At 36.8% G+C, this 19,088-nt stretch overlaps 3 protein-coding genes across 5 annotated transcripts; 2 read left to right on the top strand and 1 right to left on the bottom strand.

Moving 5' to 3' along the window:
• Positions 1-485: 485 nt before the first annotated feature.
• On the bottom strand, positions 486-4,026 carry trip13 (thyroid hormone receptor interactor 13; the record flags this gene model as incomplete). The annotated part of the gene is made up of 13 exons (XM_079240209.1): positions 486-624; positions 708-777; positions 875-987; positions 1,515-1,668; positions 1,790-1,896; positions 2,046-2,132; positions 2,242-2,305; positions 2,392-2,464; positions 2,543-2,633; positions 2,716-2,771; positions 3,449-3,575; positions 3,716-3,875; positions 3,956-4,026. The coding sequence occupies 13 exons, from the start codon at positions 4,024-4,026 to the stop codon at positions 529-531; spliced, it is 1,269 nt and encodes a 422-aa protein (XP_079096335.1). The 3' UTR covers positions 486-528.
• Positions 4,027-4,388: 362 nt separating this feature from the next.
• brd9 (bromodomain containing 9) lies at positions 4,389-12,004 on the top strand. Of its 3 annotated transcripts, none has more exons than XM_079239972.1 (17): positions 4,389-4,519; positions 6,458-6,678; positions 6,762-6,887; positions 6,975-7,104; positions 7,214-7,271; positions 8,306-8,450; positions 8,538-8,648; positions 9,259-9,446; positions 9,591-9,723; positions 9,898-9,973; positions 10,105-10,200; positions 10,281-10,413; positions 10,531-10,642; positions 10,845-10,901; positions 10,986-11,091; positions 11,488-11,658; positions 11,751-12,004. In XM_079239972.1, exons 1-17 carry the CDS (start codon positions 4,510-4,512, stop codon positions 11,849-11,851), a joined length of 1,974 nt encoding a protein of 657 aa, XP_079096098.1. In that variant the 5' UTR covers positions 4,389-4,509; the 3' UTR covers positions 11,852-12,004. The 3 variants fall into 3 exon arrangements, with proteins under 3 accessions (XP_079096098.1, XP_079096096.1, XP_079096097.1); XM_079239970.1 differs by having other exon boundaries at positions 4,397-4,526; XM_079239971.1 differs by having other exon boundaries at positions 4,401-4,523.
• A 1,270-nt stretch (positions 12,005-13,274) lies between these two features.
• zdhhc11 (zDHHC palmitoyltransferase 11) lies at positions 13,275-17,011 on the top strand (the record flags this gene model as incomplete). Its single annotated transcript, XM_079241102.1, is given in 9 exon segments — positions 13,275-13,493; positions 14,046-14,224; positions 15,166-15,267; positions 15,382-15,506; positions 15,864-15,912; positions 15,914-16,017; positions 16,104-16,222; positions 16,301-16,322; positions 16,878-17,011. Coding segments are annotated over 9 exon segments (1,053 nt in total).
• Between the last annotated feature and the right edge of the window lie 2,077 nt (positions 17,012-19,088).

Genomic DNA, 19,088 nt, shown 5'->3' with positions numbered 1-19,088 from the left:
TAGTTATTTTTCCCTAACAAACTTAATAAATATGTACAACATTCCAATTGCCCATTTCTGGTTAATGAAACGCCAACAAAACTAATACCTGCCTAAACACACAAGTATGTCTATGGACTGATGTCACATTAAGCAACTAATAACGAGTAAGACAAATGGTTTAACAAAAAAGGATCCCTTTAGACAAGCGCACTGGCATTGTTTTGGTTAAAGCTGAGTTTAATATAAAACATCATAACAGTGAAAAGAATGACAAAATAGTTAATTAGTGCTGAGAACATTCAAGCATCAGGGATCACATCTTAAACAGTCAGTTCTGCACTGACAGACATTGTAAATTCGTCATTTCAGATGTTAGCACCAACAAATTTAACAGATTTTGTTAAAAGAGTATCTTTGGCACTTATTTTTAATGAACTGCCAAATGGACGCATTAGCTTTAAAAAAAAAAAAAAAAAAAAGAATCTTCTTTGTAAGATAACCACTGATAAAAACCCAAGTGTTAGCCCCTTGAAAAGTGTTAACAGTTCAGACACCATTAACAAGGCTTGCCTTTTCCTCCCGCTGTTTGTCCACCGCTCTGCTCATGGCCTCCAGGAACAGTTCAAGAGTGACTGTTGGGGTCTGCAGACAAACAAAAAACAAAAAACTACATTTAAAACAAAATACATCTTTAGTTTATTGCTAAACTACAATCTAACTCGTACCTTTACAAAGAGGGCGTGGGCTAAAAACGGCAGCTTTCTGAGAGCTCTTCCACTCAGACCTTTGCTTTTTCTGGAAAAACAAACAATATTAACTTCTGCCAGTTTCAGCCCCCACTGTCAGCTGGTCTCCTGATGTAGGTCTTTTAGTTGTTGAACTGTGTACTCACATAGCAATGTTTCTTAGATTAAGGCTGTGCTCCGACACCTCACTCTTTGCAAAGCCCATAGTTTCAAGCTCGTAGATGGTGAATAACTGCTGCCGAGGGTAGATGATCTGGCACTGCACATGGCGAACAGACATGGGAAGTTCTGATGTAAAATCATTGCTAGTTGGATTACACCGCTCCTTAAAACCTTCTTTCCAGACATTATGACATCTTAACGTTAAAAGTTTTAAAAAAATTTAAAAAAAATTTTAAAAAAAAACCTCTGGTAATCATTCTGTGTTGTTTTGTTGGGTGGAAATGTTTGAATGGATCGATTAACGTTCCTCTTTGATAAAAAAACAAAACAAAAAAACCACCAGCATTTAGCTATGATAAAGCAGGATATGCTCATGGGCAGAGTAATGTGAAGTGGCAGGCAAACCACTTAACAAAATAGTTTCAGCAGTTAACTCGACACTTTAAACGACTGAAGATGTCCAGCTACATCATCATGTCCATCTATTTTATACAATCTATACAAAGCTCATGGCTGTCTTGTGTCAGAATAAACACTTATTTTCCACTTGAGCCGATTTTTCTGTAACTAAATGCATCTCAAAGCGTAGAAACACACATTAAAATCAGTGTGCTTTATGACCACCTTCATCAGCTCCTCAAGGCAGGAGAGGTAGATGTTATAGATGCCTTTTTCAGATGGGGGTCCGATGTACTGCTTGATGTCAGCTCTGTCCACAAATGCCAAGTCAATCTTTTCCGTCACGTTGGACGTTGTCAGGATCACAACATTAGAATGTCTGAAAAGTCAGCCAAAAGTATCACAACACAAGTATGTATTTGAAGCATTAAAGGATGATCAGGTGGAGCGTTTCAGATAACTTAAATGAAAATTTGACTTTGTTTTCTGTGGCTTCTGACCGTTTGATCTGGTCCAGCTGTGTGAGCACAGAGTTCACCACTCTTATGGCATCGGAAGGTTCTGTTCCCGCCTGGCTGGCGTTCCTTGCTGCCGTCAGACTCTCCACCTATACATCAAAAAACAGATTCACAACTGTCTCAATCCCAGGATGATATTAACTGGACAAGAAAGTCTGTGCTGCTCCAATGAATATGAAAATAAACAAAAATTTAATTTAATCCAGTTTTAGGTTTTGTCCCATGAAGCAGATCTTACCTCATCTATCAAAACAAACACAAGTGCGTCTTTGTCATCAATCAGTTGTTGAATCTTCTGAAACATCTTTGTGACCAGCTTCCCACTCTGCCACAAAGATGCAGGATTAGCTTAGATATAACAGTACTTTCTTTACAACAAAATTAAACCTAAGCATTCAAAATAATGCAGCATTTCACACAAAAGCCAGGTGCACCTCTGAGAACCACTTTGAGAACAAGCTGTGGCTGTTTATCTCCACAAATTGCCCGTAAGAATACCTGCAGGGAGATGAAAGGATTTTAAAATGAAAAGACCGGGTTTAGTCAAAGCTGAGGGCTTTTCACTGAGATGCCGGTTGTCTCACCGACTTGACAGTCTGACAGACAGTTTCTGGGCAAGCGCTTTGCAGAGTGACGTTTTCCCTGTGCCTGGAGGTCCTGAATGCAAAAAGACAAATAAGTTATTATAGAAATATCATCTGAAACAACCTCAAGCAGAAGAACTAACTAGTGTACCATGAAGTAGCACGACTCGATTCCATGAAATTAGGTTGCTGTCCACATTTTTGTCTGAGAAGTATATTGTTGTTGTGACATAATCCAAGAGCTGAAGGAAGAAGCATACAATATCGAGTTAACAATGAAGACTGAAAATGTAAGCCGTCGCAAGCTTTACTTAATTACTTTACCTTGGTCTTGACGCCGTTCTCATATATTAGACTTTCCCAGATGCCATGGAATTCAGCTATCAAAAAAAGATGAAGGCTTTGAAGGGTAAAAAGGTTCATCTACATGATATAAAGCAGTTTTACAATGCTGAAAAATTCAGTTTCAAATTAAATATAACAAAGAAAGGACGGGACTTTTATTTGACTCAGATATTATCTCCTGTATGACAGTGCAATAACTATTATTTCAAATCTTTGAATGTTTTTTTTTTAAATATGCAGAGTTAAGTTATAGAGAACTGAGTTTTAGTAAAACGGGATTTACATGAATTCACAAAATCTTTAAGTTGTTACAACAGCATGAAGCAAGGCTTTCTTAACTCTGTCTCACAAGAGCCACAGCCCTGCAGGTTTTCAACACATCCAACTCAGTTTAATGAGTCGTTGTGCAGAACTTCATTGGCTGTTGGATCCTGCCTTTGAGCTACATTAGAAAGGCTTATTTTAACATCTTACAAAGAAATCCAGAAATGAATAAAAGCAGAAATAAAGGTTTAAATAACTAGTGTAAAGAATGTGTATTTAAAAAAAAACCAAATAAATTAATTAGAAATACATAATGAATGGATAAATAAACAAAAATGCAATGAGTTGGATGATATAACTGCTGGTTGGACTCACACACTGTTTTTTTTCCCTTTTGTGGTTATTTTATTTATTTATTTATCTCTATATAGACTGTATTCAGGATTACCTGCTGGCAGCAGCCAATGATTAGCTGCTGAAAGCTCCTCATCTTCCTCCAAACTGAGCATGCTGGGGCCGTCTTCATTCAGGATAAAGATGTGAATAGAGACTGAGCAGCTCTTTAAATCAATGGGCTGAATGGAAAACGTAGATTAAATAAATAAATACAGCGCGACTATGCTTTAATTGTTATTCGTTTGAATGAAAATGAATTGGGAAAAAAAAGAAAGAAAATTTAAAAAAATACTTCCAAATGACACTGAAATAAGCAGACCTGTGTTATCATTTCCTCGACATCAACTATAGCTACAGATTCCACATTTTTCTGCAGGAATTCCTCGTCAAAGTCGATCCATCTGTAGTTTCCAAAAACCGTGCTGTGACGATTCAGTAGAGTCTGAACATGTATCTTCACTTCAGACCGTTTAGCTGTGCTGAAATACGAAAAAAAGAGGATGAAATATACACAAGAAAATCAATCCACACCCGATCACAACTTGCAGGATGAGCCCACCTAGTAGATTTAACGTGGACTTCCACGTTGATATTTTGTTGGTTTGACACCTCCATTCTGTCGCCTTCCATCCTTCTACAGCTGTGGACATATAAATGAAACAACAGTGTTTGTCAGACTAGAGGTCCAGTGTTTCTGGTGCTAAACCAACACCGCACACCCTCCGTGCGTTAGCTATTCTGCTAACCTTAGCTGCGCAATCAAACATGTTAGCATGCCAGTTTGAATAATATCAATTCTTACATCCCAAAAAAAGGAGCAAAGAATACCAATACCTTATAACATCCGGACTCCAAAACTGGCACCTTGTATAAACAAGTTTCACGGAGCCTATCGAAAGTGTACTGTGCTGTCAAAAACCCGAGTCAAATCCAGCGCGCTGATGTGATTCACCGGAAATACATGCCGCGTCTGGATTTCACATCCGACTCCTGGTTGCTAACTCCGTTAGCTGTTTACAGTCAGCCAACACTTGCAGGGCAACCGGAATAAACACAAAGCTTCGACTGCAAAGACGAAAACATGGGGAAAAAACACAAGAAACACAAGCCGGAATGGATAACAGTTGGTGGTACCCGATTAGACATTTTACTGTTAGCTTTAGCCGCGTTGCTTTTGTTCTAGCTAGCTAAATGTTAGCTAAATGCTAACTAGCGCATTAGCCTCAGACAGTTGATTGTGATGCTCTTTGTGAAAGGCAAACCCTTATTTGTGACACCCTCCATGTCAGCTTTCCCCCCCCCCCCCTTGTAAACACGTTGATTGCATAATTTTCAGCAAGAAATTTACATATTTAGGAAGATAGGAACAAAAGGTTCTTGCGGTGATAGGCATCAATATAAGTCTGTTATGTTTTGCATAGTGTTCAACTAAACAGGACTTATGAAGGTATATCCATCTGAAAATATAACATGTAACATTACCGTAGCTGAAATATAAACAGTAGGGGGGAAAAAAACAGCAAAACAAATTTACAAACAAATACACCTTTTTTTTTTCTTTTTTTTTTTTTTAAAGGGAATTTATTTCGTCGTAAATATATTTTCTAAATGCTCTTTCAGAAAATAGAATTAGACGAGAAAGGGTGAAGGTAGTTGCTACTGTTTTCACTTGTCATTTCCTTTTTTTCCTTTGGCTTGAGAATAACTACTTTTTTTGTCTTGTCCAGCATTTAAGCAAGCAGAATGATTATCTGGATGCTGTATTCTCCTTAGCAAGGGGGGCATTATAGATAAAATGCTCCCCTTGATGTTCTGGATTCTTATTTTATTTTTCTATTTATTTTGTATAATTGTTTGTATTACAAAGTTTGTATAGCTGCGCCTCCTCTCACTTACCTGCGGAAATAGCTACTATTGAAAAAAATCCTTTATGCATGTATTTGTGCGTGTATTTTTTTTCTTTTGCATTTCTATCATAACTGTCGTATTTAGACATTAAAGTAAAAACCAATATATACAGTATTGCAAAATGTGGACACACCATTAAATTTGAATGTATAGGTGTGTCCAAACTTGTGTTTTGTGTTGTAGATTTCTGAAATCTCCAGTTGGATGTCCGTTTATATATATATTTATGTGTATATATATATATATATATATATATATATATATATATATATATATATATATATATATATATATATATATACAACATTAAATCTGCAGTTGAGCTATTGTCTTTCATAACCTTCAATAAATCGAGTAAAATCAAACCTTAATAAGTATCTTAGACTTTTTCCTCATGTCTTTGAAGATTAATGAAGCATAGTAAAGCACAAAATGCATCCTGGCGAGTGCATTAGGGAAAAAAAGCTTTTTACAGGAGTAACTTACTGGTTAGAGTACAATAAATTGAGTGTTTTTCAAATGGAATTTAGCTCGAACTGTATATTAAAATGAATTCACCATGTTAGTGAGGTTACGTCTTAGGTTATTGGAGTTTAATTTAAACTTTTTATTGAAGTTTTAAACAATCAGATGTCACAGTAAAACACTACAATGAAGAAACACAATATTAAGCTTTTTTCTAGAAAGTTTTAACTTGCAAATATTTCCAAGGCCCCATTAAACCATTCATTTTGTTATACAGACTTAAGCTTTTCAGCCAAGAAAAGAGAAGGCCACCAATGTTGTCATACAGCTCTTACTAAATAACTCACTTTCTAATAATAATTCTGTACAGTACATGTACTTGCACAGTTAAATCCAGGTTAAAAAAAAAAACATTTATTTTTTTATACAGCTATACATGAAATCTGCATGCTAACTTTTAACTTAATTTGCTTTTGGCGTTTTAATTTAATTTTTAATTATCTTGTGATTGTTGCTATTTGTTGTTGCCTTTCATGGTTTCTTGCTTTTAATGTTTTAAGCACGTTGAATTATCTTAGAAAATGTAATGTGCTATACAAATAAACTTGCCTTGTCTTTTGACTTCACACTTCTTTCAAATTCTATTGTAATTTTATTTATTTATTTATTCTTAATTTGTTTATCATAGACTTTGAAGACAAAGCTCTTGAGAAGCCGCTGAAGATCAAGCTCAAAGTTGGAGGGAGTGAGGTGACGGAGCTCTCCGGCTCAGGCCATGACTCCAGCTACTACGATGACAGATCAGACCACGAGCGAGAACGGCACAAAGAGAAGAAGAAAAAGAAGAAGAAAAAGTCTGAAAAAGATAAAGACAAATATGTGGATGATGACGAGAGAAGACGACGGAAGGTTAGCAAACAGAAGATCAAGGCTCCATGTGGTATATGCATCACTTGTAGGTTAAGTTGGTAAAATTATATCTCGCCTCACAGGAGGAAAAAAGGAAAAAGAGAGAACGAGAGCAGAATGAGTCAGAGGCAGCAGCTGCTTCTGCTGCAAGTACCGGCCCGCCTGTTGAACCATTCACACTGTCCAAAAGTATAAGTATTGGATTAGAGGTGAGGAGACCTAAACTGAGATTTTGCGCTATAAATTCCTAACTATCACATTGCCAGATCATTTATTCAGTGTATGCATTTTATTAGCCAGAGGAGAAAAAAAAGAAGAAAGAAAGGCTTGAAGTGGAGTCTGAAGTGGAGGAGTTTCATCCCAGTGTGAAGATGGAGGTAGAACAACAAGGAGACAGGCCAGTTAGAGCATGTCGCACACAACAAGGTAGTCTCCATGTCTGTCAGCACATCATATAGTTTGTATCATTTTCCTGTAAATGTGTACACACATGTTTATTTGTTTTATTTTTTATTTTTATGCTTCTCCAATGCAGAGAATGAGTCCACTCCTCGCCAACAACTGCTGGAACACTTCTTGAGACAGCTGCAGAGGTAGGAAACACTGATTCACTCTTTTATTTTATGCACATCCTGACGAGTTTTCCATAGTCAGCACTTAGAACTATGGAACTATAACACAGTAACGGAACTATTTTTTATATACAATGGAGCTTGCAATAATCCAACCCTTGAAGTAATAAAGGAATGGACTAGTTTCTTTGCATAACTCAGAGATATGTTGTCCCCAATTTCTGCAATATTACATAAGTGATGGAAAGTGGTTCTAGAAACCTGTTTTATGAAACATGCGAGCCAAAGGACAAATACTGGTCCAAAATATCTCCCAAGGTTCCTCACCGTATTAATGAAAGCCAAATAAATGCCTTCCTTAATTATTAACTAATTTTGTCCTGAGTTTTTCAGATCTGAAGACAACAACCTCAGTCTTGTCTGAATTTAGTTGTAGAAAATTCAATCATCCAGGTCTTTATATCTATAAGACATGTTTGTAATCTAACAAACTGATTGGTTTCATCAGGATTGATGGATAAGTAAATCTGAATATCATTTGCATAGCAATAAAAGTCTGTACTGTGCTGTCTGATGATATTACGGCAGGGAAGCACATATCGTGTGAACCCTGAGGAACATGGTTACTTACTTTGGTGTGTAAGGAAGACTTATCATTTACATCAACAAATTGAAATCTGTCAGATAATGACTTAAACCAGCCTAATGCAGTGTGTTTAATCCCACAAACATATCAAAGCCTCTGTAACAGGATTTTGTTATTGATGGTGTCAAATGCAGCACTGAGATCTAACAAGATAAGTACAGACAGGAGCCCTTATCTGAGGTAATGAGAAGATCAGAAGTAACTTTCACAAGCTGGGATCAATGTTTTCTGTCATATTGACACATGGTCTTGTAGGAAATAGTGATGAAATTTGATTTCTTAAATTTGGTAACAACATTATCTGACAAAAATTTCTTTCTCAGCCAGTGTGTAGATGAGAACATTCCCCTCAAAAATCTAAACAACTCCATGTAAATAAAGTGATGGTGATTTTTTTTTGTCTTTTCAGGAAAGATCCTCATGGATTCTTTGCATTTCCAGTAACAGATGCAATCGCTCCTGGTTACTCATCAATCATCAAACATCCCATGGACTTCAGTACCATGAAAGACAGGATTAGAAATAACGACTATAACACAGTAACAGAATTCAAGGTAAAGATTCCTCTGAAAACATCCTCATCATTAAAACAAGACTTGCCGGTAAACATATATTTTAAATGGGCACTTTTTGGTTCTTAGGCGGACTTCAAGCTCATGTGTGACAATGCCATGGTTTACAACCGACCGGAGACGGTCTACTATAAGGCTGCCAAGAAGCTGCTTCATACAGGATTCAAGATGATGAGCAAGGTATGGTGTTTTATTAATTAAAAACTAAACACATATGCATTTGACGGAAATATTGTTGGTATTTTTTTTGTCTTAAAAATGAATTTAAAAAGCCATACGACTGTTCATCCATTGGATGCTTGATCAAACATAGACAACAGTTTATATTAATGTTAATGCAGAGACCTTGAAGTATCTGTTAATGATCCAAATTTTCAGTCAAAATCAAATTGGCTAACTTTCTCTTTTGTGTTAAATTTGTGAATCAAAATAAAGTTTGAGACAGCCCAGACAAACTTCTGAAAATGTTACCAAAACTAGACCATGACACTGCTGTACGTAACACCTGAATGGTTTGAGACCCACTTTTAAATAACACCTGTTTGGATGTCTTTAGTGAACAAGTTTAATACACAGAGTAATAAATGTTGGAAAAGTTTGACTAGAATTAAAATTTTGTGGTTTCATATTTAAGCATTGGTGTCTTTTATTCATCTATCTGTATGCACAATTTTCTGTCAAGCATTATTGTTTGCATGGACACATTTTTACCACCTGTATGTCCCATCTGTTGATTCCCAGTTAAGTTGATGAGGTAAATATTTACTCTTGTTGTTTCATGTCTGCTCAGGAGCGGCTTTTGGCTCTGAAGCGCAGCATGTCTTTCATGCAGGACATGGATTTCACCCAGCAAGCAGCCATTCTGGGAGATGAAGATCTAACAGCTGATCTTCCTCCTCAAGAGACAATCCCCAACCCCATGGAATCTGCAAAAAAGTCCAGAAAACAACCAGCTAAAGACATGAAGGAAGTCATCAGGTAGCCCTCATTTAAATAAAACAAAGCACACTTCGTTTGTGTACGGAGTGGTATGTTGTCAGAGAGCCCGGCAGGCAAGTCTTCTCATCTGATGCTGTTTGAATCTTGTCTAATGCTCTAACCCTGTTATTTTTATCATCTCAGTTACCTGTTTGAACCAGAGGGGAACGCTTGCAGCTTGACTGACAGCACAGCAGAAGAACATGTTCTGGCGCTGGTTGAACACTCTGCAGATGAAGCTCGAGACCGCATCAACAGATATATGCCGAGTTCCAAGGTGTTCTTTTGCTAACACTAACATATTGACCCTATTGACTACTGACTACACTTTAGACGAGTTTGTGTAAAGAGTGAACTTTTAGTTGTGGTGTTTGAACAGCTGTTCATGTCTGTTAACTTTTATAAGTAAAGTTTGCAGTGATTTAGTGTTATTACTGCTCTGTGTTTTCAGATGGGCTATCTGCGTAAAGAACCAGATGGCTCTCTCCTGTATACCGTTGTGAATCAGCTTGATCCTGATGCAGAAGGTTTGCTACCATTCCACATCCTGTTTAACATTGAAGCTCTGGTTTTGTTTTGTTTCATCAAGTGATCTGCTTTACATTAGTATATTCTCTCGATGTAAGGAGCTATATTTCTTTATGTTTATTTTTTGCAGAAGAGGAAACCCATAAGGTAGACCTTAGTTCTCTGTCAAATAAACTTCTGCCTGGATTAACAACATTAGGTTTCAAAGATGACAGGAGACATAAAGGTAAACTGCAATTTAAATTTCACAAATATGCACATAGTGTTTGACTTTTATTAAATTCAGCCTTTTCTTGTTTATATTAGTGACTTTTCTTAGCAGTGCCTACAACACCCAAAGCCTTCAGAAGAACTCCATCTTTCCAGACTTGCAGTCTGATGAGATGGACATGCTGTATTCAGCTTATGGAGATGACACTGGAGTACAGTGCGCTCTTAGGTGGGGTAGCATTCTTTGTCATAGCTAAAAACTACAATAAAAGAGATTTAGTAATTATTAAGTATCCAGTTACAGTGGACTTTTTGACTTTGTTAATCTTTTTTTAATCTCTTTTAGCATACAGGACTTTGTCAAGGGCTGTGGAAGTGTCACCAAGCGTTGGGTCGATGGACTATTGGACAAGATGACAGCAGGCGATCACTCCAAAGCTGTTAATCAAATCCGACAGGTAAACTGTCTGACTTGAGCTGTTATAGTTTTGAAGAAGATTAGTTTGACAATGGCCGACTATTTTTGTATTTGTATTTGTATTTATATTGATCTCCATTAGCTATTGCAATACAGCTATTCTTCCTGGAGTCAAAACAACATTCCTCTCATAATATAATGATTACACCAGTTTTCTACACAAATGTGATACTTCATTTCAGACGAGAAACATAATGCTGAAAGCTGATGAAACCAAGTCCAACATCTGTGACATGCAGGTATGTAATCCTGTTAAAATGGTTAAGACAGTAATGTTTCTCACTGTTCTTATTGTCTAATTCATGCTGGGTATTTTTATTCAGTTGTCAGATGGCACTGGCCTGGGAGACAGCAGTTCGGTGCTGGACTTTATGTCAATGAAGAGTTACCCTGATATGTCCCTGGATATTTCTATGCTGAACCCATTAGGTGATTATCCTCTATTAACTCACTGCACTTACATGTATGGCAGTAATCCAGCTGTGGTCTCATCAGAGCAGTAAGATGAGTAAGGAAGAGCCAGTATGAAAGTATGTTAATGCAAGGATCCTAGTAGCAGCACAGACGTAGCAGGAAAACATCTTGGATGAAAAATGCAAATAATTCTGACATTTTTTCTACAGTTTTAGTTTTTTTTAAGAATCTTTCTTTTTGGAAATTTGATTTTTATCCAGCTGCAAACAATATAAATGAACATAGTACTACAATCAGAATCTTACTTTGAGTTTATTTTATTCCTTCACTGTGCTTGTGTGTGTTTGCTTGTTCATTTAATTTCATTTGGTTAATATATTTATATGGATGACACTCTTCCTTTTTTATCAGGTAAAACTGTTAAGAAAGAGCCTGGGAATGAGGATAGCCACCAGCATTTTGATGATACTGATAAACTCCTGCAGGAGTTCCAAGAGGCTCAGGTTGATAGAGTTTGCTCCAGACCGTCATCCAACCTGTCCTCCCTTTCTAATGTCTCAGAAAGGGACCAACACCATTTAGGTATGCGCATCAAGATCAATCTATAGTTTCTTTTGTTACATTCCATGACTTAGTAATGACACAATATTAAAGTTTTTTTTTCATCTCCACAGGGAGCCCATCCCACTTAGGTGTTGGGGACCAATCTGAAATGGTTCATGATCCCTATGAGTTTCTTCAGTCTCCAGAGCCAGAAGGCACAGCTAACAGTTGACCACTCACACTGCCGTTTTGTTTTCCCAATGCTGATGTCACTGGGTTTTCATTGTTGGACTTTTAAAGCACTGTGGAAACCCCATGATCTTCAGATCTGTTTTAAAGACTGAAAATAAATGTACAGACTGTATTGTATTTGTGTAATTGTATCAGGGCAATCCTCTATTAATAAATATTTGCATCTGTATTCATAAATGTGTGCACATCATTTAACAGACAAAAACTTGAAACTTTTCATCTGCATTCAGGTTTGTAATGCTATAACTGTCCTACAGCAGTATGCATGCCAAAATAGTTAATATACAGATAAAGGGTTTAAAGCCCAGCAGCTGTGAAAAAGCCCTCAGCTGAGTTCTGAGAGTTTTGCAGAAGTGAGCTCACATCTGTAGGCTTGTACTGTAAGTTTGATGCTTTTGTAGGGTGTTTTAGCATCTGCACACACAAAATGCTTTTAGAGGAAGTTAATGTAAGGTTACAGTGGGGTTAAACTTAGCCTTTAAGGAAAGAAATTCTTGAGAAAGCAGAAGTGTATTGTGCGTTTCTCTCTCTTAAGGGAACAGAGTATCAACTATTTGGTGAGGTTGGGGGATAAACCTTGGGCAAAACGAATATGATGAAAGGCAATGATTGTACATTTAAAAGTCAGGCTGCATACACTTGTTTATTCAGTCAAAGAAGGGCTCTAATGAAGCTTGGTATCTTGAGAGAAGTTGAAGTGCGCACGCGCAGTGCGACAGTTACCATAGCACTGTTCAGACCTGCTGAGTGAGTTGATTCTTCAACTTCTGACTCACGTCCTTCAGTCACAAGGACGCCGTAGCACTTTTTAAAACCAGGAATATGATTAGGCTTTTCATGGCCGTACACCTTACTTAATGTAAATATGTGAACCACCGGCCCAGCTGAAAAAAAAAAACATTTTGGGATATTATGCGAGAAATCTTCTGTTTTAAAAAACAACACTTCTGTGGCTGCCGTTTCTCCTCCAAAAGTAAGTAATTTGTTATAGATAAGAACTTTGATATAAAATGGTTTAAAGGCTGGAGTTGATCTTTTACAGTTTATTTAGAGGAAGATGTTGGTGAATATTACATCAGTGTCTGACTTAGTAGTTATAGGCAAAAAAGACTACAAAAAATGTTGCGTGTACAGATTACTTAATTCCTTTTTTATTTGGCAACAACGACATAAATTTCAGTGCCATTTAGTTAGCTCAAATTATATAAAATGTCTCTATTTGTTTTCTTTTTATCGCAGCTGAAGGAATAGTTTGTACCCTGATGAAACTACCAGAGTATGAGCAGGTTCAGGGCTGAACAGTTAGTGTTTTTATCTTCAGCTCATTTCCCTAACTCATTTCCCCTCCAAATGTGTTCACACTCCACTGGAGCAGGACTTGTGTGTACTACGGCGCTGTCCAGATGAACTGCTTCCGCTGGAGGTTCAGGCGCACGGCCCCTTTGCAAGGCAGTAGCAAAAACGACCTTGTCCCCTCCAAACCTCCGAGGATCAACGGGTGGTCGTGGCCCCCTCAAGCCTTCCAAGTAACTGGATGGCTGGTGTACAGCTTCCTCGCAATAGTCTGCTTTGGTATTCATATCCCTCTGCTGCCTCGGCCATGGAACCATGTGGCCTATGCTGTATCCTTAATGTCCAGCAGAAAGATTGCTGTAGATGTCATATATATATATATATATATATATATATATATATATATATATATATATATATATATATATATATATATATATATATATATATACACATAAATATATATATATGTGTGTGTGTGTGTGTGTGTATGAATATGAAGAGACTATTTGTGTCTCCTTTGGTTTTGTTTTGCCTGCGTGACAAGACAAACATTGTGTTGTGTGACCTGCCTGTATAAGCTCCAGTCATGCCTGACTTGTTCTTTTTCTGTGCTCTACATTGAACCATAGCAACGTAATAATCAGTGGTCTTTTTGTTGCATGTTGTATGGTGTATGGTGATGTCAACACACTAGTTAATTTCCCTCAAAGCTCCTCTCAGCTATGAGGACTGTTTATGTCCTTGGGTTTTACACAAAGGATGTGCTTGTGTTGAACTGTGTTTGCAGTTTATTGTTCTTGTGTGACTTGAATTTATCAAAAATCATGGTAGCCTTCTTCCCTGACATTAGTGCTATTTCCCTTGACTGTTTTGCACAGCTTACAGGCATTTCATTTATTGTACATTTTTTCACCCACATTGCTACAGTGTCTATAGATCCAGCAGATGCCAGTGTGAGGGCCAAAAAGAACTATTCCAGTCCAATGCCTCATTTTGACCGGACAAAGCAGCCACATGTTATCCAGGATCTACATTGCTATTTATGTGATGTTCAGGTGTAGGTATCCCCAACATCTGTTTCAAATTTGATTTTATTCTCCAAGGACGCTCATCACATACCTGCACATGAATTTGTAGAGTCAATGGGCAATTCTCCAGGCTTTGTCACCAGAAGCTTTCTGACTTTAATTTATAAACCAACAACAGCTCGTCGTGTTTTGGCAAGGTTTGGTTACAGTTAGTGTAAAGGAGAGCAAAACAGGTACAAAAAATAGCATCAATAGTACTGTCTCAACAATCTGAAATCCTCTGACAAATAATTATCCCTTTTAGCCCTTTAAAATTGTAGCTGTAGTCAAACACACCACACAAAAATGGAAATGTTAGTCTGGTTGTATATTATTCAGGTATCAATGTATTTAGTCACCATAATAGAAGCTCTGATTCACTTTTGTCTACAGAAGTTAAACCAGAAAATGCATGAAAATTAGTCTGCACTTGAACTGCCGCTTACAATCAAAGCCCAGGCCATTCTTGTGTTCTTCTACCTTAAAGCCTGTCATTAATTGTAATTAAGGCTTTGGCAGTCATTAATGTCACTGTTCCCTATCAAATGAACTTCTCATCATGAAGATGGACTCCAATTTTCCATTGTTCTTGCAGTTAGCAATGAAAGGCCTTCCTTTGCTGCCCAGGAGATCTGCTGAGAGCTGCATGACTGTTCTTACTAGAACCTGCAGTTATTTGTCTTCCTAAGCTTTCCCAAGGCTGCATATGGGGACTTATTGCCAGCTGCAACCTAGGATAGTGTAACTAAAGAATCTCTGAGAAAGCAGAATGGCATGAAGTACTGCCACAGCAGAGAAGTGACCTAGGACCTACTGGTTAGCAGAAACTGAACATTTAAAGGAGAAAAATACATGTTGGAAACTTGAAATATGTTTTAATCCTGAAAATGAATTTAATTGAGTGTAATGTTGTTATAACATATTCCTGTAGTGGCCCCAAAGTAAAGCACTGTGGTGTTTGCAACAAATGTGTGGAAGATTTTGACCATCATTGCAAGTGGCTCAACACCTGTGTGGGTGGAAGAAACTACAGGTAAGTTAAGTGTCTGGATGAACAAGTGGTGTTTCTATACCAGATTTTATGATTGCTGTCCAAATGAAGCATGTGCTGTTGTAAAAGTAACATCAGGTTTTGTGTAACTTTCAGGTTCTTCTTTTTAGCACTTGTCTCTGCAACCGTTGGTGTGTTTTTTCTTATTGTCATAATCTTGTACATATTTATTCAACACTATCTGGATCCACGCAGCCTACGAAAATCGCCACAGTTTGACAGTAAGTTTACCTACAGTCAAATCGAATAAAAGTACACTCTTTCATTCTAAGGCTTTATGTGTCAAAACTAGGCAAACGTAAATTATCTGGTCCTTATCAAGTAAATTCCTTTGTATTTTCAGTGTAGTTTTTGTTAAATAGCGATTGCTATACCTTGTTTAACCAAAGTTGTCTTTGTCTTATTTAAGGGGTCTAAGGACCATACTCTTTATCTTATAAAACCGAAGAATTAAAAGAGTTTGGACCTTCTTTCTCACCTTTATTTTCATTTTTTAGACTTAAAGAAAAGTACAGATCATATTTCTATTAACTTCATTATTGTAAATATGTTTTTGTCTGTTGTGTTTTTATTCTTAGCTCTCCAGGGGAACACAACATGGCTGGTGTTTTTACCTTTAGCTCCTATAGACAAGTTCAGCCAGTCTACTCATATTGGCCTTCACAACGGTCGTGCTGAGCACCATCTGCCTGCTGCTGCTCTGTCACCTGCTTGGCTTTCACCTTTACCTGTGTGAGTGATTATATCATAAGGCCTAGGATTATCCTTCTGCCACTTCAGTATATCTGCTCATCTTTGTTGTCCTTTGTACTTTACAGTTTATAAAGGCATAAGCACATTTGATTATGTGAAGACACAGCGCCAAAAACATGCCAGAAATCGTGACACTGAAGACGAAAATTCTTGTGATGCAAAAACCCAGAACAAAACTCCACAAGTGAGATCGGCCTTATGCCTCATATTGATTTTCACTTGTCTGTATTTTGCATTTAAAACATTTTCTCCTTTTTTGAAGAGCGAAGAAGCATCGATTGACTGTGAGCCAGCATTATCGCACAGTTCAAAGTAATAATGCCTCACAGTTCTAGTATGATTGATTGAAGCTAGTTTTTGTCGAAAATGATAATAAATGTCGTTCTGGCTTTCCTGCAGTTCCTGTAGATTTGAAAATGAAGGCCCATTCACCAACCGACTCTCTGGGTCTATGTGCATAGAGGTATATTTATCTTGTCATAGCGTCATCTTTTTTTCCATAAGTTTACATGGACTAACTTTTGATATATTTTCCTTTTGTTTAGCTGAACAACTTTAAGAAATCAGCAGAAAATGAGAATAATTTCCATTATGGCACAGAAAATCCCACAGTGAATGAAACAAGTGAGTCAAAGCGATGACTGTAATTCACCATAGCTTATTATAGACTGTAATGAGTCTTGATTTCTGATTTGTATTTAGTTTACAAAACTGTTTATAAGTTTAACACATTCAGATAATAATACTACATTTGTAAAGTTTATTGGTATGGGTTTCATAATAACATTAACTGGTTCATTTTATAAGAAAACCTGTTGCTTGCGTTTTGTGTGTTGAAGGGGGAATGCCTTTAAGTGCCATTAAAGGCTGGAAGCCTGATGAAGATGAAGTATCACAGAATGCAACTGGGAAGTCCTTTCCTCTGGTACAGGACCCTCTGGGGAGCTCAGCTATGGTTCCAGATGACATTTAACACTAACTGATCAGTGAGATCGGGACATACTGCTCTCAGGAAAACTGTACAGAACTGCTCATAGTTTTGTGCAATATGCACAAAATCACAATTTAAGAGATCTGAAATGATCAAACACCAAAAAGAATATACTCTGTTTACAGTTATTGACACACTTCACGATGAGCATTGGAGTGTTTCTGGAGCAATCTTTTTCTCAGTTTGTCTCTTGTCTGTTTAGGCTCCTTTAAGCGCACAGGATTGCTGCAAGGTTTAAGCAGCTACAGGATGGAACTGAGTAGCCCTGACCTATAGCTCTCTTCAAACATTTTAAAATGTATTTTAGAATGTAGACCTAAAAAAGGCCATCTTTTCCTTCTTGACGTTTATGTTTTATGGCATATTCCTGCTGAAATTCCCAGTACTCTCATCACAAACTCAGTTTTCTGATAATGGATTAAACTTTAGCTTTAAAAATCCTGGTTTTTCAGAAATTTTCAGATTTCACTAATCCTTTTAAAAATGTACTGCCTAAAGAGGCATCAAACTCCACCATTACCAAAGAGTTATGGCGTCTTGACTGTAAAATATCATGCAAGAAGACAGAACTGACTGTTAAATAGCCTTTTTTGTGCTTTTATTTTAGTTATTTCAGTTTATTTTTATCATCTAGATTGCTCCAGTTTTTCTTTTCAGTTTGCTCCAGCATCAACAGTTCTTACCCACTAATTTCTTCTCAGCAACATCTTCTGGATGTATCAATATGGCACTGAAACCTCAATAAACTTTACAAGCAGAAATACATTTGTAAGGTTTTCTAGATAATTGGCATTTCTTTTGTATGTGTATGAAATAATTTCCTTTTTTTTTTTAGAAACTAACAAGAATTAATCCAAACAACAATCGGTGTCAACAGTTGGGAGAAGACAAGTACATTTTATGTTTATATTTTTATTTAATTGTGTCAAAGCTTTTTAAATCATGAGACATTTAATGAAAATACTGAACAAAATGGGCAAATTTACATTTGTTTCTGAAGATATGAGGAATTTTTAGTTTATAATTCATGGCGTGTTAGTGAGTGATCAGCACAGTGTTATGATAAAATGTTTGATGAAAATGGAGGACAATTATGTTCACTCGGGACAAGGAAGTCTTCGACTTGATGACACGGTTTGACATGTCATCAAATTCCACACTGTAGACAAGGCACATTCTGGAAACCACGTGAATACCTGTGGAACATTTTTGCATTTTGTTTCCCCTATTTTGTACTAGGATATATTTCTCCACCCCTGGCTAGATACGCAAATTATTGAAATGATCCAAAAGTCAGCCCACTTCCATTCCATGCCTTATCCCACCGTTAAAAGATGGACACATTTCCAAATATTCTTGAAAACCACATCAAACTGAAAGTTAGGTTAATTTTCTAAGTATTGTACATGCTATGACATTTGATTGACTTAGAAATTGTTGGGGTTTTTTTTCTCTTTCTTTTATTGTTTTATTCATCAAAGTTATAAACTTATGAGGACAAAAGTTTAGTTACATTAAACGCAATGGAGCTAAACAAACCAACAAAGACTATATTCAGCAAACATATTAATTGAATTTGACTAATAAAAACATGTGATGGTTCCTTTATTTTCATTTCCTGTGTTTCACTCACTCAGTCACAAGTTTGAACTAAAAAACTTTAGTTTTCTTACATGAACCTTAAATTAAGCTGATGACATTTTTACTTGGCAGGTTTTTTAATTATCCAATCAAACATTAGACTAAAACTTAAAAGAAAAATGTTCATTTTAAATAAAAGTCATTTGTGGTTTAGTTGTTAGTCCATATGTGAGTCTGACTGCTGAATTGCAAACTCATGGAAAGGGATGCACTAAAAAATGGTACTCTTCTCCAATCTTTAGATTGTGTCCAGTTTAGTTAAAGTCACATATTGCTTTCTTACATCTTTCATGAAGTAGCACATCCCAGATTTGAACCATGCGACCTTCCAGAGTCAGTCTGGAGGTTCTACAGGTTTTCATGCACACGATTTTAGACACAATATTTGGTGGTTTTGGATAAGAACCTATCAAATGGT

This window comes from Telmatherina bonti (genome assembly GCF_933228915.1).
Source record: "Telmatherina bonti genome assembly, chromosome: 5".
In the NCBI taxonomy this organism is placed as follows: Eukaryota; Metazoa; Chordata; class Actinopteri; order Atheriniformes; family Telmatherinidae; genus Telmatherina; species Telmatherina bonti.
This window is presented reverse-complemented; position numbering and strand designations above follow the sequence as displayed.